This window comes from Chelonoidis abingdonii, chromosome 2 (genome assembly GCF_003597395.2).
Source record: "Chelonoidis abingdonii isolate Lonesome George chromosome 2, CheloAbing_2.0, whole genome shotgun sequence".
In the NCBI taxonomy this organism is placed as follows: domain Eukaryota; kingdom Metazoa; phylum Chordata; order Testudines; family Testudinidae; genus Chelonoidis; species Chelonoidis abingdonii.
In genome coordinates, this window is record NC_133770.1 from 197840357 (window position 1) to 197864820 (window position 24464).

General features: G+C 42.7%; 1 protein-coding gene across 1 annotated transcript in view; it reads left to right on the forward strand.

The window, feature by feature from the left end:
- LOC116819722 (lysine--tRNA ligase-like) overlaps nt 1-24170 on the forward strand; it is a 37472-nt gene extending 13302 nt beyond the window's left edge. Inside the window, exons 4-15 of the mRNA XM_032771687.2 lie at nt 244-409; nt 3664-3757; nt 5189-5375; nt 8223-8348; nt 12498-12617; nt 13482-13644; nt 14056-14229; nt 18246-18331; nt 19376-19461; nt 20314-20440; nt 21952-22095; nt 23597-24170. Of these exons, the coding sequence (XP_032627578.1) occupies nt 244-409; nt 3664-3757; nt 5189-5375; nt 8223-8348; nt 12498-12617; nt 13482-13644; nt 14056-14229; nt 18246-18331; nt 19376-19461; nt 20314-20440; nt 21952-22095; nt 23597-23665 (1542 nt within the window). The 3' untranslated portion in view covers nt 23666-24170. The remainder of the gene's footprint in view (nt 1-243; nt 410-3663; nt 3758-5188; nt 5376-8222; nt 8349-12497; nt 12618-13481; nt 13645-14055; nt 14230-18245; nt 18332-19375; nt 19462-20313; nt 20441-21951; nt 22096-23596) is intronic.
- Nucleotides 24171-24464: the final 294 nt, after the last annotated feature.

The window sequence follows — 24464 nt, forward strand, 5'->3', positions numbered from 1 at the left end:
GCTGAGGCAGACACTTGGCATGGGAAAACTGCAGCCACCGTTAAGGTGTGGCAAAGTTATAAGTAACTGAAAACCTGGTCTTATAAAGAGAAGTATCATGGAACTTTAATAATAGGAGGTGCTACCAGCCCCACTCATAATAATAGTTCATCCTGCAGCACATAATATAAAATAATAATACTATAGACACTGGACTATGTATCATTTGTAAGTCCTTCACTCTGCTCCAAATCTTCATTGCAGCAATACCAGCTGATTCGAAGTGATTTTGTCCAGAAGCTGAAAGAAAAAGGGGAACAACCTTACCCACACAAATTCCATACAGATACTACACTTGCTGAATTCCTTGCCAAATTCAGCTACCTTAGAAATGAAGAGCAACTTCCTGATGAACAATTCTCTCTGGCAGGTTAGTGCATGACAGGGTAGTAATTTCTAATTGCTCCCAAAGCCTCCATCTTATTTATTAGTTATTCATATGGAAGGGTGGCTTGCAGTAGAGCATACGTTTGAATGAGATCCAATTACTCGGTCATATTGTGTGTCTTTTCAGATTATGTACAACTGTACAACAAAAGTAAAACAAAATGTCATCTGTTCTGATTTCAGAGAGGACCACATGCTTTTTACTCTATTTCTCTAATGCTAATGTCCATTAAGCTATCTGGCTCTGGGCATCAAGTAGTCTCTAAGATAGCCTGGACTTAGCCTGTAAATTTACTCAAAGCCTTCCATCCTTAGAGACCCGCTGTTACTGTTGCATGCGACATCACATATATTCAGAAGGACTCTCTTTCTGTATTATTAATGTTCTCCTGCACTATTTAGGTGATACCGCAAACTGCAGATAAAGTAAAATCCTATTTGAATTTGACAAGAGGTCTCTGGCTTATGCTACAACAGGTTTTTGTCAAAATACATTTAAGTGAGCCTTTGTACGTTGGATAAAGCTGAGTAAAAGGTGTTCTTTGACAATGTCTGCAGAAATTTTAAACTAGGGTTGCCAACTTTCTTCTTGCACAAAATTGAACAGCCCTGCCCTGCCCCTTCTCCAAGTCCCTGCCCCATGCTTACTCCACCCCCACCCGTCGCTCGTTCTCCCCCCCTTCCCTCACTCATTTTCACAATGCTGGGGCAGGGGGTTGGGGTATGGGAGGAGGTGAGGGTTCTGGCTGGGGGGTGTGGGCTCTGGGGTGGGGTCAGGGATGAGGGTCTTGGGGTACAGGAGGGGGCTCCAGACTGGGGGGTGGAGATGAGGGGTTCAAAATATGGGAGGGGGTTCAGGGCTGAGCAAGGGGTTGGGGTGTGGAGGGGGTACAGGCTCTGGGAGGGGGTACGGGTTCGGGGGTGGGGCCAGAAATGAGGGGTTCAGGGTATGGGAGGGGATCCTGGACTGGGGAAGGGGGTTAGAGTGTGGGGGGAAATGAGGGCTCTGGCTGCGGGTGCAGGCTCTGGTGTGGAGCTGGAGATGAGGGATTTGGAGTGCGAGTGTGGGCTCTGGGCTGGGGCAGGGGGTTAGGGTGTGGAGAGGGGTGTTTGGGCAGGGATAGCTCTATGTTTTTGCTACCCCAAACACGGCAGTCAGACAGCCTTCGGTGGCACGCCTGCGGGTGGTCTGCTGGTCACGCAGATTCGGCGGTGTTTCTGTGGGTCATGTGCTGGTTCTGCGCCTTCAGCATACCCGCCGCCGAATTGCTGCCGAAGCTGCAGGACCGGTGGACCTCCTGCAGGCATGCCGCCAAAGGCTGCCTGACTGCCATTCCCACAGCGACTGGCAGGCCACCCCCGCAGCTTGCCACCCCAGGCACGTGCTTGCTGCACCAGTGCCTGGAGCCGCCCCTGGTTTCCAGCTGCGGGTATGGGCTCTGGGGTGGGGTTGGGGATGAGGGGTTTGGGGTGCAGGAGAGGGCACCAGGATGGCGGGGGTGGGACTGAGGGATTCAGAGTGTGGGAGGGGGCTGCGGCTTGGGGTGCAGGATGGGTATAGGCTCTGGGGTGGAGGTGTGGGCTCTGGGGTGGGGCCAGGGATGAGGGATTCAGGGTGTAGGAGGGGGCGCTGGGCTGAGGCAAGGGGTTGAGCTTCAGAGGGGGGTGAAGTATCCAGCTGGGGTTCAGGCTCTGGGCTGGGGATAAGGGGTTTGGGTGCAGAAGGGGGCTCTGGATTGTGGGGGCTCAGGGCTGGGGCAGGGGCAGGGGCTCAGTGTTGGGGCATAGGCTTACCGCAGGCGGCTCCCGGTCAGCAGCGCAGTGGGGCCAAGGCAGGCTCCCTACCTGTCCTGGCACCGTGCTGCACCCCGGAAGCAGCCAGCAGCAGGTCCAGCTCCTAGGCAGGGGGCCAGGAGGCTCCATGTGCTGCTCTCACCCACAGGCATCGTCTCCCAGCTCCCATTGGCTGTGGTTCCCAGCCAGTGGGAGTGCAGAGCCTGTGCTCGGGGCAGGGGCAGCTCACAGAACCCCATGCCTCCCCCCACCTAGGAGCCGGACTTGCTGGCCGCTTCCAGGGCACAGCCGAGTGCCAGGATAGTAACAGCTGCTTCACACGAAGGTGCAAAAAATGGTAGTGAAAATGGTTACAGAATAATTCGCTGCAGGGAAAGTTCCTTCATGGCCAACTTTAGTTAGGGGTTGCCTTATGTTCCGAGGCAGGAGGATTTATAACTCCTTTCACACTTGGGGTTCCAAGTTGAAGCTGAGGTGTGAGTCATACCTAGTAACCTGATCCCCTCCCTGGATTTATGGGCCCAAATTCTGAACTGTGACTGAGGAGTGCTCAGCATAGCAGTGGCAAGGGTGTGCCAAAGTGAGTTTAAACCACCTTTGTTCTCCACTCAATCCCTGGTCGTGTTATGCTGACTGGTCCCTCCCTGCAACTGACAGCAGCCTGCAGGAAGTGCAGGGTACAGAAAAGAAAGATAATTCATTAAACAAATAAGATCCATCCCAAAACAAAGCAAAACAAAAACTTGTCTTCAGTTTTGATTGAAGGTTTGAGTTAGTCGTTGTATCTGAAGCAGATCAGTTATTCCTGCATTCATCACCTGCACCAATTCTAGTATCGCCTCCTTTGTATTGTGCGGAACAGTGTATTTGTTCTAAACCATGAGCCTCCCAGTGTGTCACTGATATCAATAATCTTCTTCATTTTTTGAGAAATCTCTGAAACTCTCTATCAGCATGCAGATGTCCTCTCACAGAAGGCTGCTAACCACTGTAATTGTCTCTTGCTTTGAAGTTATCAGAAAAATAGATCAAGTCCTATATTATAACAAAGAATTTCAAAATTCTGCACCTCGATTGGAAAGTGCACTTAGTCTGCTCTGTGATTATAAATAATCCTAATGTCTAATAGAATGTGGCACTAGACATGCACTTCTCTTGATTATTTTCAGGCTTTGCAACTCTACATTATAGGTTCTCAAACTATATTCTGTTTATCGCCAGTGCTTAGCAGAGCCCTTCCTGGTAGTCCAAACTGGGGTTCTGGGAGGGAAGGTGGGTCAATGAGATGGTCTCTCTCTTATCAAGTAGTCCAAAGAAAGAAAAGGCTGGATAACTCCAGCTCATCCATACATCAGTCAGGTTAGTCACTAGACATGGAATTCTCCCCCCATGTTGTTTTCTTGTCATCTATCTACAAACAACCTCCCTTCTTTTTTTTTCCAGGACGAATTCATGCCAAGAGATCTGCTGGTGCAAAGCTCTACTTCTATGATCTCCGGGGAAATGGACTTAAATTACAAGTTATGGCCAATGCTAAGTGAGTAAACTTTACTTCTGAATAATGTGGAGCCCACACACACTCACTCTCTCTCTGCTTCTTTAAATCTGCTACAGGGAGCCTGGGAAGGCTGCTGGCAGAAGCTGTGCAGTGAAACAGAAAGAGAGATGGAGTAGCTTTAGGAATAAAGCCGTTTACCTAGTGGAGTTCCTTGTTCAGTGTTAGAAGGAAGCAAACCTTTCTGTGGTCCAAACCTAAAATTCAAATCCAGATCCAAACTGCTCTAAAAACTTTGTGGTTTTAACCCCTTATTGATGGTGCTCTTCCAAACAGCTGCTCAATAGCTCTGGAAGCTTAATTAGTTAATATTTACACAATGCTTTGAACCGAATAAAGCTCTATAGGGGTGACCCAAAGCCCACTGATGTGATGAGTTTCCCCACTCACTTCAGTGGGCTTCTAACCATCACCTGCTTAAAGGCTAAGTGTTTTTACTTTTTGGCTGGGCAAACTATTTGTTGTTAATAATTGTTAGTCAGATTTGGCTGTGTTCTGCTCATGAATTATACTGCAGCAGATTAGCTTCTATACCTTTGTTCACACTTAGAAATTATTTGCTGAATGTTTGCATGCTAATGGATTTTAACTTGTTTATTGTTCTTGCACTGTTTGCTGTGGTGTTCTATTTTGATGGGACACGTAGAGGAGAGGTAGCACCTTAGCTGGAGTAAATCAGCCCTTGGATGTCAAAGGAGCTATGCTGGTTTACCCCAGCTGAGGATGTGTTTCCTGAATGTGTGAGTGTGACTCTTATGAAATCCAGTTTTCTGGTGTGTGCTTGGGAATAGGAATTTGAAATTTGCTTTCTGCAATATTCACTTAAAATGTGCTATTTGGGCAAATATTCCTGCTAGTAAATATGTTAGACTATTGGCAGAAAGCAAATACAAAAGGGATGTGAATATAGTCAAAGTGAATGCGTGTGAAAATCTGAAAGAATCTTTGTGTCTATTTGCTGTATTTATCTATTTATTTATTTTTGATGATTGCTTACATTCCGAAAATGATGAGATTTTAATTTTTATTAACCAACCCAGTGGTTTAGTGGAGAAATCCTTTTTTGAATAGTTATAGTATCAAGATGCAAAAATTGGAATATAACTTGAATTTGGGTAGTGTAGTTAAAGTTGACTGATCCTTTCAATCACATGTATGCAGTTAGCTACTAGTGTAAATTCACAGTGCTTTTCATTTAGGTGAATTTTAAATTTAAATTATTTGTAATCTATTATATTCTACCCACAATAACCGTAAATAACTATATTTCAATCAAGAAAGAAATATCTTAGGATAATTCTTTACAAGGATGGTTTTAGTTTAACTGTGCTAAAAGTTATTTTCTACCTTAGACACAAAGCTAATGGTTGGGAAAGGAATCTGCATTTCTAAGTCAGCTGCTTTTTTTGTCAGATTTTTTAAGTCTGAAGACCTTTTCACCAAGACCATAGATAAGCTGCGGCGAGGAGACATCATAGGAGTTTTGGGATATCCTGGGAGAACTAAGCATGGAGAACTTAGCATCATAGCTACAGAAATAACTCTGCTGTCACCATGCTTGCATATGCTGCCTCATCTTCATTATGGATTCAAAGATCAGGTAACTTCAATCAGGGACAGTGGTTGGGGAGCCCATCGCTGGCTGCCTAGAAGCAATTGTTCCATGGGATTTACTTTTGGTTTTTTTGTACAAGTAAATTCATGTTGGCCTTTTTTTGTCTGTACAGTTTGAACACAAAGCTATGGATTTCATATAATATCTTGAATTGATATAACACTTTTCAGCTCAAACTGCCACAAAGTGCTTTATGAAAAATTTGCATGCAAACACCATTACTGAATTTCAGCCACTGCTGGGGTGTGGGAGGGCAGAAGTCAGCTTGCACAGAGAGGGATGGGGAAATTTTGTACTAGGTTATTCGGGCAGTGATTTCCAAACGAAGCTCATAGAGAAAGAGAGAGAGAGTGTGAGTGTCTGTTTGGGTGTAAGGGTGGGGCGGGGGGTAGCCTGAAGGAAGGCAGACAGACTGTATCCACTGAGGCAGAGCAATCGACAGAGGTAGGACCAAACTGTGAGTGAGACTTGGCTGGAAGCCTGACACCCACTTCCCATCTTTCCCACCCTTTTCTTGACTAGGGGCAACAACTGGACTCTGAGTGAGTTGGGAAGCCCCCATCTCCCAGTAGCTGAGGCTCTGAATTCCTGAGACTTTGTTTTTCCCTTCAGTTTGGGGCATGGCCCCAGCTTTCTGCTTGTAGAGAAGGTAGAAAGCAGCCCAGGGGAGGCAAATCTGGAGTGGCAACCAGAAGTGACAGAGCCACCCCATCCTCTCTCCCCTTGAGCCCCCACATGGGACCTGGTGGAGAACGAGGGCCTAGGTCCTCCTATGCTTCCCTTCAGGGCCGGCTCTAGGTTTTTCGCCGCCCCAAGCAAAAAAAATTTTGGCTTCCCCTCACCCCAGCCCTGGGCTCCCCCCCACACACTCCCTGCTGCCCCAGCACTGGGCTACCTCCTTTCCTCCCCACCAGTGCCCTCCCCCCACCCACACTCCCCAAGCCCTGGGCTCTCCCACCAACCTGCAGCCTCCTGCTGTCCCAGCCTGGGTCACTGGTAACTCGCTCCCAGGGCGGGTCATTCAGCAGGAATTTTGGATGTGCACAGAACACAGACAGGATTGGTTCCCATATGGTTACAGAAATGCAGTAAAGTGGAACAATTTTCAGCTTGTGTGATTGGAGGATATCTGGATGCATACTATAAGACTGTCCTACATAAATGAGGAAAAGTTGAGATGCGTTTATTATTCTTTTGTTCCACTCTTTGTTTCTATGGGGAATTTGCCAATGCAATATCACTGTCTTCCTTTTAAATAAATAAAACTTAAAAATAAAAAAAAAAGGCAGTAGCTGTTGATAATAGCAATTCCAGTCCTAAAAACCACTGGGAAGCATTTCTTGCTTCTTCATTTCTTATCCTACTTTTTCTACAGCAAGTTACAGTGGATCAGTATATTTGATTTGGGAGAAATGAAGTAACAGTTGCCCAAATTGAACTTGAGCACTCCTGAATTTTGAGGTGTTCAAATCTGGAAGGCAGATGCTAGATTCCCTTTCTGAATATTAGCTAAATCTGGAAAGGAAAAGTCAATTTCCGCTTCCATGGCTCAGACATGCAAATTCTCCTACGTGCCTGGTACTGTATCTAAAGCTGCCAAAGTCCCCTAGCAGAGCCTCCCCTCCCTTACTTTTCATTTTAAATTCTAGTGGGATCCACGTACCTCCCTTGCTAGGCTTCAGATGGAGAGGTGTACTGTTCATTTAGTCCACCCAGTTCCTTCTTTGTGGGCTGCAGGGTGAGGTCACACCAGTATCCATAATGCAGTCTGGGGAAGTCTTCTGAAGGGGACATCTGGGGCAAACCCTTCTACTACTTGGGCACACTTATTTCCCATTCGCAGTGCCACCCCTTTCGACTCGCAGCATGGCTCAGCTATCTCACTCCCTACTCCTCCCTTTCCTGTTGATAGTGGCCAAGGGATTGCTGGGAAATGTAGTTCTTTCCCTGCTCCAGGGCTGGCTCTATAGGCAGGGAACTTAAGCAAGGAACTACAGGTCCCAGAGTCCCATGGGTTCTCAGCTCCCATTGTGGATCCCCAGCTGCTCCGTGGCTCAACTTCTGAAAGGGGAGGAAGTGAGTTTAAAAAAAAAAAAAAAAAAGGATGGCCAAAATGATGCCCCCTAGAAATGTGCTGTCCCAAGTACCTGCTTATTTTGCTGGTGCCTAGAGCCAGCCCTGTTTCCCTTTTCCCCCAGCCATCTGAGAGGTCATAGGGGACTTCAGGGGACAACGAACTGTGACTTGGCTGCTGGGCCCTCTGGACTGCCCAGAAGAGCAGTCCCAAGACCAGAGAGAGAGAGAGTTTGGCCATGGCCTGACCACTAGGCCTGATGGCCCCCAAATGAAGCCTGCTACAGTACCCTACAAAAGACCCTATCTCAGAGTTCTTTATGGCACTCAATATACTTACTGTGAAGGCTGAGTAGGACCTGCTTAATTTGAATCTACAGTTCAAGGGAGTCTAGGTATTCCAAGGCTGATGCTTAGACCACAGATACATCCCTGGGTTGTTTTTTTATACTTGGATAATGTTATGTTTCAAAAGGAAGGAATTTGGGACAGTTAAACTGAAACATAAACTTAATTTTTAAAAAATTGTGGGGTTTTATTTTTTAATTTGGATTTCTGTTTGGCAGGTCATAACATATCTGCTTTCTTGCTCCTTTCTGGAATAGGAATGCAGGTTATTCTTCCTACTGAGGGAAATATCTGAGTCAAAAGAAATTACATACTTGAGTAGTAACTCGATTAATTTTGAATGTTGATTTAATAGCTGGATATTGTGCTTCATCAGTATCTATATTATCATTTTTTTGTGATTCTTTGTAGGAAACCAGATATCGTCAACGTTACCTAGATTTGATCATGAATGAGAATGTGAGGCAGAAGTTTATTATAAGGAGTAAAATTATCACTTTCTTACGAAACTTCCTGGATAACCTTGGATTTCTTGAGGTATGGCCTGAGAAGATGATTGACATGATGGTTGCATTATGTCACGACATGCTTCATAATCATTCAGATACATAATATTTTAATGGCCAAGACTTTCAAAAGTGACACACAATTTTGGGTGCCCACCCAACCTGAGACAAGTTTACGGGATCAAGTTTTCAGCTGAAGGATGGTCAATACTTTCTGAAAATCAGTCTCTCTTAAGGTGTGTCAAGTTGGGCGCCCAAAATCATTTGTTGCTTTTGAAGACTTTTTGGCATATGTGTTCAAAGCACTGTACAGACATTAATTCTCACAACACTCCTCAGAGGTAGGTGTATAACTATTCTCCATGCTTTAGCGGGTGAAACTGAGAGAAAATGGTTAAATGACTTGCACAAGGCCAGTATCTCCTGACTCCATTTCTGTCCTCATTCCTCTAGATCAAACCATCTTACATGGTATAAAAAGTACTCTGTTCATTACTTGAAAAGGCTTGATTTGCACTGATCAGAATAACTAAGTGAAAGAAATTCACATGCTGAATTAATCTAAGTATGTTTCATTAGTGATTCATAGTCAGTTATAGCCTCCATAAAGATACATGTTATTCCTGGTGTTTAAAATCTTAAGGCAGTTTATACAGTACCATATACAGCAAGGAGGCTCAAAGTGTGGCCTGAAGGCTATGCGTGGCCTGCAGAGTTCTAAAATGGAGCCTGCAGCTGCCCTCCAACTCGCTATGTCTTGCACATAGAAGAGAGGTCCATGGAAAGGAATGATTCCCCAGCCAGATGCAAATTCCTTTCAAATGGTTCTGCTTTCTTTGGTGGCGAAACAAAAAAGACTAACAAACAATATCTAACCATATGTCAAGGAAGATTGAAGTGCAAGTTACTGTTATGATTGTGTAGGTATGTTTGGTTTCTAAAGTATTGATATATGATTCATGTCCTTTATCAGGCAAAGCTCACATTGAAATTAATAAAGACTGCAGGGGCAGGCCTGGATGTAGTCTTCAGCCTGCCATCAAATTGCCAGTGTGGCCCTTGGGGTTTAGGGCCCTTCAACTGACTGTGTGTGTGCACGCACGGGTGCATGCATCCATATGTTTAAAAACTCAACACACACTTAGTTAAGGTGTCACAACAAGTGCCTCCATTGTGTATATGAATACATACTCAAACAATATGGACATGCAATCTTGTTAGTGTTGTCTTGCAGCATTCTAATTCAAATGAACATACCACAATAGAATATACAGAGATATTAGTTGCTGGAAAGTTATTGCACATGTTAGTTTATGCTGAATTCACATCTCGTTACTGTGCCAATTCTGAGGTCTTTTGTAATCTGTGCCGGTGGAAGTCAGAAGAAGGACCTGTTTCAATGTGATATGTTGGAGCCCTTCAGCAAACTGGGTGTCAAAAGACCCAGGGGCCACTTGGGTCATCTGAATGTTTAGTGTTTCCAGTGCAGTGGCTGATTATTTTATGAGGCTGGGTACTGGGATACCCTCTATGTGTGGAGCCCACTTCACAGGCAGTGTTTCAAACATTCTGGCGCCTGCTGAGTGCACTAGTCTTAGTTTGATTTTTGCTTTTTTAAGAGGTCTTTATGTAGCTTTTGTATCTCCTAGTTGACAGTATTCTAGGAGAAGCTGGTCATGACCTCTCTACTTGGGTTGCCCAACACTGTTCTATGGTAAAGGATTCTTGTGACTTTTTTGAGATAGTCTAAGATCTCCATTGTTTGCAGCAGGCCTTTGAAATTCACCAGGGAGAAACCCCTTAGATTAGAAAAGTGCCTTTTTTGCCCCATAAAATTCTGTTAAGGTTTGCTGAGATTGCAAGTATTAAATCACAACTACCCTTTCATGCCTCAGGAAAATTGTGGCACCAGGCCCTATGTACACAGCGGCAGCACATGGTGCATTGGGAATGCCTGGGAGCTGCTGGAGAGGCTGGTTAGGAAGAAAAGAACTGGGCTGGGCTTCCTCCCATTCCAGACCATAGTCACAGTTCTGACAGAACCCTGGGTACCATTGCTGCTTCATCAAAATCAAACTTTCTCTGTGAAATCTTTTCATTTTGATGAATCTGCATTCTCCAATTGCAACAATGTTCTGTTAGAAACTTTCCAACCTGCTCTACTCCTAAGTCAGTTAGCATATGTCTACACTGGAGCTGGGAGGTGTGATTCCTAGTGTAAAAGTCACACTAGCTCGGTTCAAGCTAGCACACTAAAAATAGGAGTGTGGAAGTTGCGGCATGGGCTTGGGCTAGACACCTGAGTGCAAGCCTTCCCAGCCCCTGGGCCTGAGCTTGGCTAGCTAACACAAGTCACTGCCTGTGCTGCAACATCCACATTGCCATTTTTGGGGCTCTAGCTCGAGTCTATCTACTCGTGCTAGGAATCACACCTCCCAGATGCAATGTAGACATATCTTTAGGCACTTCTGAAAATGTAACCCCAAGACAAGTCTGTATCTTTTTCTAGCTTTAATCACCAAGATCAGGGATGGGCAAACTACAGCTTGGGGGCCACATCCAGCCCTCCAGACATTTTAATCCGGCCCTCGAGCTCCCGCAGGGGAGTGGGGTCTGGGGCTTACCCTGCTCTGGCACTCCAGACAGGGAGCGGGGTCAGGGGCTTGCCCCACTCCCTACAGCTCCTGGAAGCAGCAGCACATCCCCCCTCTGGCTTCTACATGTAGGGGCAGCCAGGGGGCTTTGTACGCTGCCTCCTCCCAGACCACCTGCAGACAGGGCAGTGTGCAGAGCCACCTGGCTCCACATAAGAGCCAGAGAGGGGACATGCTGCTGCTTCTAGGAGCTGCTTATGATAAGTGCTGCCCAGAGCCTGCACTCCTGGTCCCCCTCCTGCATCCCAACCCCCTGCCCCTGCCTAGAGCATCCTCCCACTCTCCAAACCCCTCGGTCCCAGCCTGGAGGAACCTCCTGCACCCCCAACCCCTCAGCCCCACTCCAGAGCCTGCACCCCCAGCTGGAGCCTGTGCCCCCCTGCACTGCAACCTGGAGCCCCCTCACACATCCTTGCCCCAGCCTGGAGCCCCCTTACACACCCTGAACTCCTAATTTCTGTCCCCACCCCAGAGCCTGCGCTCCCAGCCCAACCCCCAATTTCATGAGCATTCATGGCCCACCATACAATTTCTATACCTAGATGTGGCCCTCAGCCAAAAAGTTTGCTCACCCCTGACCAAGATGATAGTTCTGAGTGTGCTACTGAATTTTCTTCCATTCTGATTCTTTTTGGTTTGTTATAACAAAAAAGATGCATCTTATAGTGCCACCTGAATATAGGGCTTTATCCAGCACAGACTTAAGCACATGTGTAAGTTTAAACTTGTGAGTAGTCCCTCTGAAGCCAATACTTCTACTTGAGTGCTTAGTTACACATGCACTTAAGAATGTACTGGATCAGAGCAAGAGTGAAGTTGGGACTTGTCCTGTCCTCTTCTGTGACAGGGTGTTCTAGGATATTGAGCTTGCAACTGAAAAGTCTCTACCTCCTGCCCCCTTACATGTTGGCCTCCAACACCATTTTTTTAGTGCAAAATTCAAAAATGTGTATTTGTGCTGTCAGAAACGTGACACATTTACAGAAAAAACACAAACAGTTTCTTTCTGCAGGTGAGAAACTCACCTTTTATTTTTGTGAATAAAAAAGTCACAATTAGGACAAATAATTATTTTGGGAGAGGGTTGCTTTTTATTGCAAACTAGTAACAATATTGGTGAGAATCTTTTTGTACAGCTGATGTTAGTGAACTTTTTCTCCCTTTGCAGAGTATGGTTTAGACGTGTTTATCTACTTCTTGACTATAATAGGCTGAACTCATCCCTTACTCAAACTCTCATTAAAGCATCCATGTGGAAAAACGTAATGTGTTTCCAGTCTAAATGGCTGTCTGTCTCTAGTTCATCCTTCTGCTTCTTATCTGCCAGACTTGGCATGTTGTAGGGGAATTGCTCTTTCATAGGTCTTTAAGGCGAGAAGGGACCATTATGGTCATTTAGTGCGACTCCCTGTATATATCACAGACCATAGAACATCACCCAATATTTCCTGCATCAAGCCAATAACTTCTGTTTGAGCTACAGAATATTTTTTAGAAAGACATCCAAGCTCTTTCTTCTTTTAAAGGTGGAGACTCCCATGATGAACATGATAGCAGGTGGTGCAGCAGCCAAACCTTTTATCACACATCACAATGACCTCAACATGGACTTGTACATGAGGATAGCTCCTGAACTATACCACAAGGTGCAGCAACTGTATAATATCAGCTTACATGCCTAACAATGATATGCAATGCTCTCACTTTCCCACAGAACAAGATTGTGCATATATTTTTGCATTATAATGTTGTCCGTATAATACTATAAACAGGTTAAGCCCAAAAACTTGGACTCTGCTATATGAATTACATAGCCTTCATTTTCTAGATATCAAGAGGTTCCCACAAGTAAGTAGATTACTAATATTTTTAATATATATGTAAATGAATAAAAATTGTACTGCTGGCAATAACTAATTGTTTTGGAAATGTTCTGTGGTGACTAAGTATATCTATTTGACTTAGGAATCAGTGTCATTCCTCTGTAGACAGGTAGGAGTTATTGAATCTTATCTCTCACATTGGTGCTGCAGCATGATTTAAAGCTACCTAAGTCTTCATGGATCTGCTTTTAACATTTGCAGTTCATTTACACTTAGGAAAAGCAAATACCTGCCAATTGTAAAACATCTCTTTAAAAAAGTGGCTTTAGACTGTGTTTTATGTATTGGTTCTCAGTCCCAAATACTAAGGATTCCTCTTCTGTAAGTCCCCTCCCACAGCAAACCAGCCATTGGAAAGCAACAGGCAGTCACTGAGAGTTGTATATACAGAGGGCTTGCAAGACTGGATTCTAATTTTAGGCTGGCTCTTATTATTTCAATGAAGGGCTGCCATACAGAATTGGCAGGAAAAACTGGCAAAGATCACATACCCATATATACTGCTTCACCTAACATATGGTGAATAGTATAGCTAATCATCCTTTGTTAGACACTTGTAATATAGAATTATTCTATAGAATAGAATAGAAGGAAGTCACTAGGGAATAATCTGGATCTTCTTCCCAGATGCTAGTAGTTGGAGGTCTGGAGAGGGTATATGAAGTTGGACGTCAGTTCAGAAATGAAGGAATTGATCAAACCCACAATCCAGAATTTACTACATGTGAGTTCTACATGGCTTATGCAGATTACAATGATCTCATGGACATCACTGAACAGCTGCTGTCAGGTATGTCCTTGGGTGATGATTGTATACATTGATTAATGAGTAACTTCAGTGGTTTGGGTTGGGTGAGAGTCACTCAAAGACCATAAAGGTGTGGAAAAAGGTCCATAACTTATATTTCCCAAATAAAAATGCAACCAATTAAGAAATATAAAGGGGAGGAGGGGAGATAATACTTTCTTGCTTGGATAATACTGAATAATTAGAACAAGATATGAGGGGACAGGAGAGAAATTTCCCTGGCTTCCCTCTTGCAAATAAATTGCTGTATATGATTATCAGGTAACGTTTGGTATCTCTTGATCAGAACAGACAATATGTTGCAAGTTATACTGCAGCTGCTTATATAAAAGCCCAGGAATTCAGTCAGGTTAAGATGACTTCTCTGACACCTCACATTTTACTTACTCTAAGGCATGGTGAAGCATGTGACAGGTGGCTACAAGATCACTTACCATCCAGATGGTCCTGAGGGAAAGGCAGTAGAAATTGACTTCACTCCTCCTTTTAAACGAGTCAGAATGATGGAAGAATTGGAGAAAGTCACGGGAGAAAAAATGCCAGCACCAGAAAGTCTGGATACTGAGGGTACATTAAACCTGTCAGGGCTTGTCTCTGGGTTTTGAATGGTGTAATGAATTAAGTAGTAAGACATTTTCATTTTAAAGTTATTTGACATTTCAGTGATCACTAAAGAAATGTTTGTCTCACAGGATTGCAACTGCATGATAGTCTCTCGCTTCTTGTAACAGTGTATTTCACACTATGGTTAAGTTTCACCTCTATGGTGAGGAAAGAAGTCTGTGTGTTATCTCTACCATAATATCAATATTTATCATTAAGTGTATGGTTATCCATTTAGTCACTTTCCTCCACTTATTTACGCCTTTCTCTTGAATATTCCTTTGAGACAGAAATGTTCTATTCTCTGCTTTCAGCCCAAAGGTGATTTCTTTCTTTCTTTCTTTTTTTTTTGTTAAAGTTCAGGAAAAATTGAGTCCACTGTGTTTGAATGATGGAAATTTGAGAAGACACTTTTGTATTGCAGTGAAAAATTACTGACTACAAAAATGCCAGGCCTGGCATATGAATAGGCCTCAGTGAGGGATGAGTTGCTATTCTGGTGTTAAAGAAAAGTGCTTTAGTAATGTAAAAAGGGTTTTATATGGTTGCACAAATGCACAAGTTTAATTTGCATGATTATATTAGCATGAATTACTTCCTACCCAGGTCCAGGGTGTAGCATCAGGAATACATACCAGTGTATGTTATGTGAAGTAACCTATATCTATGTGAGGACTCAGATTAGGGGGCTCTTTATTCCAGCCCTGTGGAAGAGGAGCCTCAAGGCTGGAATGAAGTAGCTGGCTTCCTGCCAGGGAAGCCCAACTCCTGGGTAGGAGTGAGGTAGACTCATAGACTTCAAGGTCAGAAGGGACCATTATGATCATCTAGTCTGACCTCCTGCACAATGCAGGCCACAGACTCTCACCCATCCACTTCTATAACAACCCCTAACCTATGTCTGAGTTATTGAAGTCCTCAAATTGTGGTTTGAAGACCTCAAGCTGCAGAGAATCCTCCAGCAAGTGACCCGAGCCCCATGCTGCAGAGGAAGGCGAAAAATCTCCAGGGCCTCTGACAATCTGCCCTGGAGGAAAATTCCTTTCCGACCCCAAATATGGCGATCGGTTAAACCCTGAGCATGTGGGCAAGACTCACCAGCCAGCACCCAGGAAAGAATTCTCTATAGTAACTCAGATCCCAACACATCTAACATCCCATCACAGACCACTAGGCATACTTACCTGCTGATAACCAATGATCAATTGCTAAATTAATTGCCAAAATTAGGCTATTCAATCATACCATCCCCTCCATAAAATTATCAAGCTTAGTTTTAAAGCTAGATATGTCTTTTGCCCCCACAACTCCCCTTGGAAGGCTGTTCCAGAACTTCACTCCTCTAATGGTTAGAAACCTTCGTCTTGGGCAGGGATCCCATTCCCAATAAAGGGGAAAGGAAGAGGAGCTGCCTCAGTGCATCCTATTTGACACATGCTTCTGACTCTAAAGGGAATAGCAATTCTTCTTGGAACTTGTCCTGTGAAACAAATTGTGAGATGCTGGTGAAAACTGCTAAGAGTTCACAGACTATCAGGGTTGGAAGGGAACTTAAGAGATCATCTAGTCCAATCCCCTGCTCAAAGCAGGGCCAATCCCCAGGCAGATTTTTACCCCAGTTCCCTAAACGGTCCCCTCAAGGATTGAACTCACAATCCTGGGTTTAGCAGACCAATGCTCAAACCACTGAGCTATCTCTCCCTGCAAGACCTTAGCCTGTGGAGGTTGTGTTAATAGTTTCTGCTGTTTGCTCACACTGTTTTCCTCATTCTATTAGAATCATTTGGTGGCTGGATTTCTCTGTTCAGAGCTAACTCTTAAAGCAAAAAAAAAAGTGGTGGTTCGTGTGAAATAACATGAATAGAAACACACGTGCAATGAGATTTAATGGGGGGGGGGAATAAAAGCTTATGCATATAAGAGGAGTGAGCCAAGGATGAAGGAAAAGATCAACAATGGGTGGAACACTGGATAGGGGGGAGAGAGAGAAGAAATACAGGTGTGGCTGTTAGAGGAAAAGGGTGGGCATAAGAGAATGGTGGGAAAAATGGGGAATGATGGGAGGTGGCAGAATTCCTGGAGTAGTGGAAAGAGGTGAACTTCAGGCAAAAGAAGGGGTGGTTGGAAAGAGTATAAGGAACACGAGAGAAGTGTCTTTGTAGGATACCTTACATAGGTATACTGGGGGAGAGGAATAGTCATGGCTTATACAGATGGTTCTTGTAAGTGGGGTGGACAGGAAGGTGGCTGACAGAAGAGCTCCTTTCTAGTTGGGGGGCTCCTTTTCCACAGGGCTGGAATAAAGAGCCCCCAATCCGAGTCCTCACATTCTCAGTCATTGCTTCCTGTTCCTTTTAGCTTTTGTTCTCCCACATTCTGACCTAGCAGTGGTGTAAAAGGAAACAAGAGCTGTACACAGCTCTTGATCTAAATGTCCATTGTTATGCAAGGAAAGCAACTGGCCATGTCTAGAGGATAGATATATTTCTCTGTTTGCAACTGGCTTGTGTTATGAAATGCAGGCTAATGGACAGATTGAATACAAAGCTACAATTCTCTCAAGCTCCTCTCTTGACGTAATGCTAATGAAGCACAGCGGAACTTTGAGGATGAATTCAGCCATGTGTTTAGCGTCTATGCATGGGAGCTATTAGAACCCATCAGTATGGCTGAAATTACAGAATTTTCAATGGAACACAGAGCTATCACTGTTCAATTAAGATTGCAAATGCAGTACAACCTGGTTTATATCCAAAAAAGTGCAAGGAAAACACATTTGGATAAATGGAGGTCAAGTAAATTAGAGGGAGGAACTTTAGAAAGCAATTCATGCTGGGGAACGTAATTGTGATTCAAATAAAAGGGAGTTGTGATTAAATGGAGTTTGGATGAACATGATTATTCTGTAAAGGTTTTCAAGAATGTTAGCAGGCAGGGTGATTTAAGATGAGGGAGCAGAAACATGAGCGTGTTCTGGAACTAGAGGATAATTGGAATTAACTCATTGTGCAAGAACAGTTCATCTACACTTGTGTTAACACCTCTCCAGTCAGCCTAGCTCTAGTGAAAGTTGTCTAACTGTGAAATAACACATGGATTGCACAATTGGTATTAGCAGCACAGAGTAGCTGTTCCCTGCCTGCCCACCTTCCAGCATTACTTTCCCCAGGATCAGCAGCACTCAGACTTCAACCTACCCTCATTGTTGGGCCAGCTAGAACAGGGAGCTTAAGATTTTTTTTGGTAGGCAAAAGTCAGATTAGGGGCAACACTCACATTATAGCTCGAGCTAACACTGCAGGGAAGACCAACCTTTGAAATTCAGTTGTCTCGGGGAACTAGTGATATAGTATAGGGTCATTCAGCTCAGTCAGAGATTCAGATAGAGCCTGGAATCCAAGTGACAGAAGAGAGTTGTCTCTATATCAGATGACAGTGGTGCAGTGGCCTATCTGAATAAATTGGAGTCTTTTTGGATAGGCTATGGTATTGCAGAAACTGCTGTCTTAATCAGCACATTTGCCCTTTCAGCTGAGATTCTCAACAAAGAGTGCATAGGAGTGGAGATTGGCCTACACAGTCTCCCCTGACCTCCACGCTGGGGCAGAGTTCCACTGGTGGATGCAGGGGAAATTGGAGGAAGCTGTTGCCCATGATGGACTTGGTCTGTGGATAGATAGATACGTTTGTACATGACAGATCTGGCCTGAAAATCTGACACTTTTCAATAACTTTAAATTCCCTGACACTTTCCTTTTCTAGCTCCTGCTCCTATCTCCTTTATGGAGACAATTACAAGCTTATTTATTGGGTGGTTTCCAGAGCTTGTATTTTTCTGTTATGTCAAAATTTAAATTGTAAACAACAGTTGATACTGAATGTTGAGAGGAAATGTACCTTTCTTTTGTTCCATTGCAAACAAAATCATTCGTAACTGAGCTCCTTTATTGACACACAGTTATAATTATTTTCATTTACAGAAGCCCAAAAGTTCCTTGACAAGCTATGTGTGAAGAAGGGAATCCAATGTTCTCCTCCTCGGACTACAGCAAGACTTCTAGATAAGGTTTTCTTGGGTTTGTTTTTTTTCCAGCTTATGTATCATTTTTGCTACATTTTCCAACTTTTGGTTACATAATACTTAAAAAATCTTAATATGCTGTGTGTATTGGGGTGACATCAATTCATATTTCTGTATGGTTCTTTATATACTGTATATATAAATGTCAGCTCTATGTATTATATATACATATATAAAAACTTGGTTGAGATTTTACTGAAACTTGATCAAAGATATTTTCATCATATGGTTCTTTTAGAAGATCTTTTAGAGTTGTTTTAGTTAGCTTAGAATGGTTGTCAATAACTTCAACATTATTCTGGTGTATTCAATTGTATGTTTGACAACATTGCAAGTAGCCTAGACAGGGTGTACACTGTGGTTCTACCATAGTACATATAATATACTAGAAACTAAGTAGAGTGATTAAAGCTGGGGTTTTTAAAGATGAGGTTTTTCAAATGTGAGTTGTGTGCTTAACTGCCTGAGATACCTTTGAAAACTTCAGAATATTAGAATGGATTATAGATTCCCTTTGTTCCCACTATTGAGGAGAAATAGTGACGTCTCTTCTGAAGCCTAGCTTCTCCCCAACTCCGCTCACAGTGATCAAATTGTGAGGTCCCTACTCTAGTTTCATCCTCTGAAGACCTTATTGCCATCTTTGATGCAGTCAAGTGATCTTTATCTTTGAGTCTTTCTACCCAGTAGTCTTTGAACTCTGTGTTCTTCTGGTTCTGCTACTGCTGTAATGTATTTTCAGTGTTAACTTTCATAACTCCTCATCCTCTCATGTTTTCTGTCAGCTTCCCTCTCACAAAGAGCCCCAGAAGTGGGCTTGGACTCAATGTCCACCCCAATATGCCTCCAAAGTGATTTTAGGTCCTATCAATATCCCTGAAACTAGTTGGCCCTGATAAAATTGGAATAATCTCTCAAATACTGGGATGAATGGAAATTGTACTGGTGCCATCTAGGATAACAAGATGACACTGAGAACAAAATGAAATGCAAGTAAAAGGGAAAAACAGAAGTCTTGTCTCTCTGCAGTTGGTAGGGGAGTTTATTGAAATTTCCTGCATCAACCCCACATTCATTTGTGACCATCCCCAGATCATGAGTCCTCTGGCTAAATGGTAAGTAACTTCAGTGCAAGTGGTGGATTTTTAAACTTCAGCTAACCGTTTATTCAATTCATTTCAGGATTCAGTAAATTGTGACTTCTGTTCACGTTGTTTTATTATACTATGGTATAAAAGTTAGTCAGCTGCTGGTGCTGTAGTTAAGGTTTTTGAGTTCCAGCAAAATGAATCCCCTCCAGACACATTACTTTCATGGACCCACACTCAATGACAATTACGGTACGTAAGGACATACAACAGATTTTCAAACAATTGTTTACATACATGCAATTTAGGTCATTAATACGTCAAAGTAACATGATTGTTCCCAGAAACCAGCTACATAGATGTCTGTTCCCTGTACTACGCTCACACTTATTTGCACCTACAAAACTGAGGGCACAAAAGTGGAAGTCTGGTTAAGGCCAGGATGCAAATATGCCTCGAAGTCCATTTTAAATAATCCATAATACATTTTTCTGGAGAAACAGTCATTTTCATAGGCACTCTTTCATCCCTTGAAAGAGAGACAAGTGGTTGTTGCAGGGAAGAAAAAAAATCAAAACTAACTCTAGAAAATGTTTAATTTCCATGACAATTTCACTGTTTTGGCTCTGATTTGCTGGTAGTGAGTTTTTTTCTTTTCACAGCTCTAATAAGTATTAAATAGTTTTTCTTCAGAAAATAAGTGGCAAATGGTATAATTAAGTGGCTTTCTACAGAACTAGGGGAAGGATGTTTGAAAACAAAGTCAAAACCCTAAATTGTTTGTATGGGTTGAACTCTTTATTGGAATTTTTTATCCCAATCTGCAGCAGGACACAAAAATGTTAAATTGTGCTTCATAATTTGTCTTTTTCTAACTAGGCATCGTTCAAAGAAAGGCCTGAGTGAACGTTTTGAACTCTTTGTGATGGAGAAGGAGATTTGCAATGCTTACACTGAGCTCAATGATCCAATGAGGCAGAGAGAGCTTTTTATGGACCAATTGAAGGTAACATCTTTCAAAATTACAACAGTATGAACTAAAATATTACATTGAAGAGCAATGACCGCAAGCTCTTGCCTTGAAAATTAACAGCCACAAGACAACATGTTGTTGAGCCAAATGCTGAATTGATCTATATTCTCTGTACTGCATCTGAATTATTGGTTGGGCTACATTTGCTGTGCTTAACTCAGAGGAGGTTTTCCTCTAAATGTTCATCTACTTTCAGTTGGGTTTGGGTAAGATAAAATTTTTAAAAAATCCTTTGAATCTTTTATTTGTCATCTGTCTGATTTGAAAACCTTGTGGTATTACGGAAGCCGGGTTAAAGATGGATTTTCTTTTCACATCCACAGACATTTTTGTCTACATTTATGTTGCATGTTATGAGCTTTTTCAGAAGGCAGGAAAAAGTGGTTTTCTCTAAAAACCCAAATTATAAAGAAAAACGTTATTCAATTTCAATTTTTTTTCTTCCTCTTGCTAGTGCCAATGCTTCTAGGTAGTGATTGGCTGAAGAAGGGAAGGTTTAAATATAGTGCTTAGTCAGTTCTTCAAAATGTTTTGAGCCCATGACATTCATTACCAGTTACCTTTTTTTGTTTAAAAGAGGTCCACAGCAGAAATCATATTGAGCTTTTTGACTCCCTAGCCATATTGTATTTGTGTGACCCTCCCACATGATGCTGCACTTGGCTAACATTTCCATTCTGAGACTTGGAGGTGGAGTGTGCTGACTGAGCATACCACATTTAGATGCCTTGTCTGTTCCCCAGTAAAGTCTGCTCTATGGAAGTACCTGAAGTATCTGACAACTTTACATCCGGGGGTTAAGAATCTTCCCTGCTTAAACAGGCCACTTTAGCCAACTGGAAAGTAACTAGCATTACATGGTGAATTGTCTAGCTTTCCTCTGGGATTAAATTATCAAGAGTATTTCCTGGAGCCATGGGGTTTGGGGTTTCTGCCCCACGGGTCTGAAAATGTTTATCAGCACTCCGCTCTGGACAGCGCCAACTGACTTTAAGCCCAGGTTCTCCTATAGTGAATGACAGTCTTGTATCCTGTCATCATCAGCCTAAGGAGTAATTCACTCTTGGTCACAACCAAAGCTCTGCCCTTCTGAGCTGCAGCTAAGGTGATATTACTTATATATTTAAGAATTTTTTTTTATCTTGGGGAGAAGCTAAATGTAGGTCTTACACCTCTGTTTGAAGAACACATGTTTATATAGATCCATAAGGACTGCAGCTCTGCTACTCAACTGCATCTCAGGCAAGGAGAGATACAGACAACAGCTACCCAGACTGAATCAATAAACACCAGCCTCTTCCCTACTGACAGAAAATGCTGCAGCTTCAGCAGCATGTGTCAGTAGAATGTCAGGGTGTTACTTGGGACATTCAGCAGCACTAAATACAGCTGGTACTGCACATCTTTTACCATTGAGTTACAAGTGCCTAGAGGCTTGCCAGATACTTGAAAAACTGTATGTTCATATTGTTTTGGGGCCTTAGGCTAAAGCAGCAGGTGATGAAGAAGCCATGAGTATTGATGAAAACTTCTGCACAGCATTGGAATATGGACTTCCTCCTACTGCTGGCTGGGGGATAGGAATTGACCGTCTTGCCATGTTCCTCACAGACTCCAACAACATTAAGGTGGGTTAGGTTGTAATTAGAAAAAAGCAAAAGGTAGATAAGTAGTTTTTATGCCTATGGTTACTATTCTGCTATTTTTTTCCATAAAAGGCAAAATATTTTGCTTCCCTGCAGCTCTTTGCTGTTTGTAAAGCAGGCAGAAACGAGGATGCAGAATAGGTTTAAAATGTCCTGTACTGCAACTTTCCCCAACCTGCGAGGGGTGTCCTACACCCAGGGTTGCATATGCATTCTTACTGCAAGTGCTGCTGCTTAGGGCATGTTTGTATATGCCTCAGCTTTCCCCTTCATAATGAATGATGTGGTGGAAAGAGCAGCCACACTGCTGTGAAGCCCAATCTCACTCTGGCAGCCACCTACCAACTTCCAAGTATCTCTGCCCAGGAAAAAGGTGAGATGTGGCAGTTGCAACAGAGTACAGCTCGATCATGTTGGGGGTGTATTGAACCAAAAAAAGTTTGGAACTCCTGCCTCATCTCTTTGTGTATTCTACAGCTCCCTAAAAAGCAGTACAGTACATAAAGCTCCGTACTTCAGTATTAGACACCTACAGCTTCTTGCAGTAAATTACAATAGGTCACTAGCACTAAGGTCAAATTCAAAAAGCACTTATCCATATATTTTAGAAGTGTCTCTCTCTCCCCCTAGTACCTAAGAAACCAGGTATGATCTGTCTCTGTACCCTCATCTGGGTCAAATGTGGCTGCCCTTTGAAGGGTCATACAAAACAAGTATATTACTTTGCAGTACCTCTTTTGACAACTGTATTTGTAGCACTCATCCTTAACTAGGGGGCACGTGACTGGGCATTGAGGCAAATACCAATGCCAGTCCAGACTATGAATTAGGAGAGCAGGAGTTGTCAGTGTAACTATAACTTAATGTAGGTGCCTTAACTCTGCATCTCCAGCCAATGGTGCTAAGATGCTTAGAGAATTTAAAGGGCTTTCAATTCCAGTGTAGAATGTCCAGCATTCAGAAGACTCAGGGCCTGATTCTCACTTACACAAAGGCTCTCTTACATTGATCTGTAAGTAAATGATATTTACTCCCTCTTTAGAACTCCTTTACTACTAGAACAGGATAAAAAGGCTTTGATTGTGAATAAGGTTGGGAGTTTGCTTTATCAGATTAACTGAAGTGAATCTGAAGCCAATAATTAGCATTGCCAATTCTTGCAATCTTATTGCAAGTCTTGTGAGAGTTGATGTTTAACTTCCCTAAACAGACAAGCGTTTAGGTGAGAATCTCAGCTTTCTTCTTCTTTTTTCCCCCTTCAAGTTCCTAGCCCTTATAGCTGCAGAGAGAAACTTGAAAAAGTGACCCAAGTGCACTGAAAAGGCTCAAAAATGGAAAGACTAATAAGAACCCAACATTTTTTTAATCTCATTTTTAGTCTAGTTTCATTACTTTTTGGGGCCTTATTCAAGATTTTTTTTCAAAGTTTTGGGTTTGGCAACACTGACTTGTGGTATATGTGTATTTCCCCGCCCTGCTTTAGGAAGTGCTATTCTTCCCAGCGATGAAGCCCATTGAAAACAAACCTCAGTCAGAAAAACAAGAGAACTGAAGTGCAGTTTAGAGGTAAAGGGCGAAGAACTAACCTAATGGCAGAATTTCACATGGAAATTTACAAGAATGTTGAGATAACTTGTTAAAGAAAAATATATTAATACAGAGTTACTCTACTTTAAAAATGTGGGCATTTTACGAGCTAGACTATCAACATTATGACATTTTGTAAATGGAAAGTACTGTATAGGGGAAAACCCTTTTTCAAGGTAGAATGCACAGTCATGCCAGCTGCATGTGCCTAATATTTTTTCTTTGCTGTGGCTATTTGCTCTGTCCTAGTACATACAATAAAACCCTTAGAGAGCAAGTCTCTTGTAAATGTCAATACTGTGCCTGCTTATAAGAATAGAACAGATAGACACAAGCAGGGAAACATTATATGCAACACTGAAGCTTGCACATGAATATTATGTCTTAATAGTTTACTTTTTATTGCTGTCGTGATAATGTAAGAGTGATTTGAAGATTCTGAAATAAAGCAGAATGTTAAAAATTGGGGAGATGGCATGAATGATGCTGACTGCATTACTTTCAGTGAAGTGACGTGAGAGATGAATTTGGACCGTTGCCTTTATTCTTGAAAGTGACCCTTTCAAGTGACAAGCAGGTATTTTTACCTACCATAGCAGTCATTAAAGTTACCACATGGTGGAATCTCAATTTCCATAATTATCGCCTATACTTGGAATAGGAAAGCTGTAGAAACAGTTGGCAAAAGTTCAATTTAATGGCTTCTGCTATAAGTAAAATTGAATTGTGGGGTCTTAGCCTTGATGAGCTTCCTTTAAGGAACA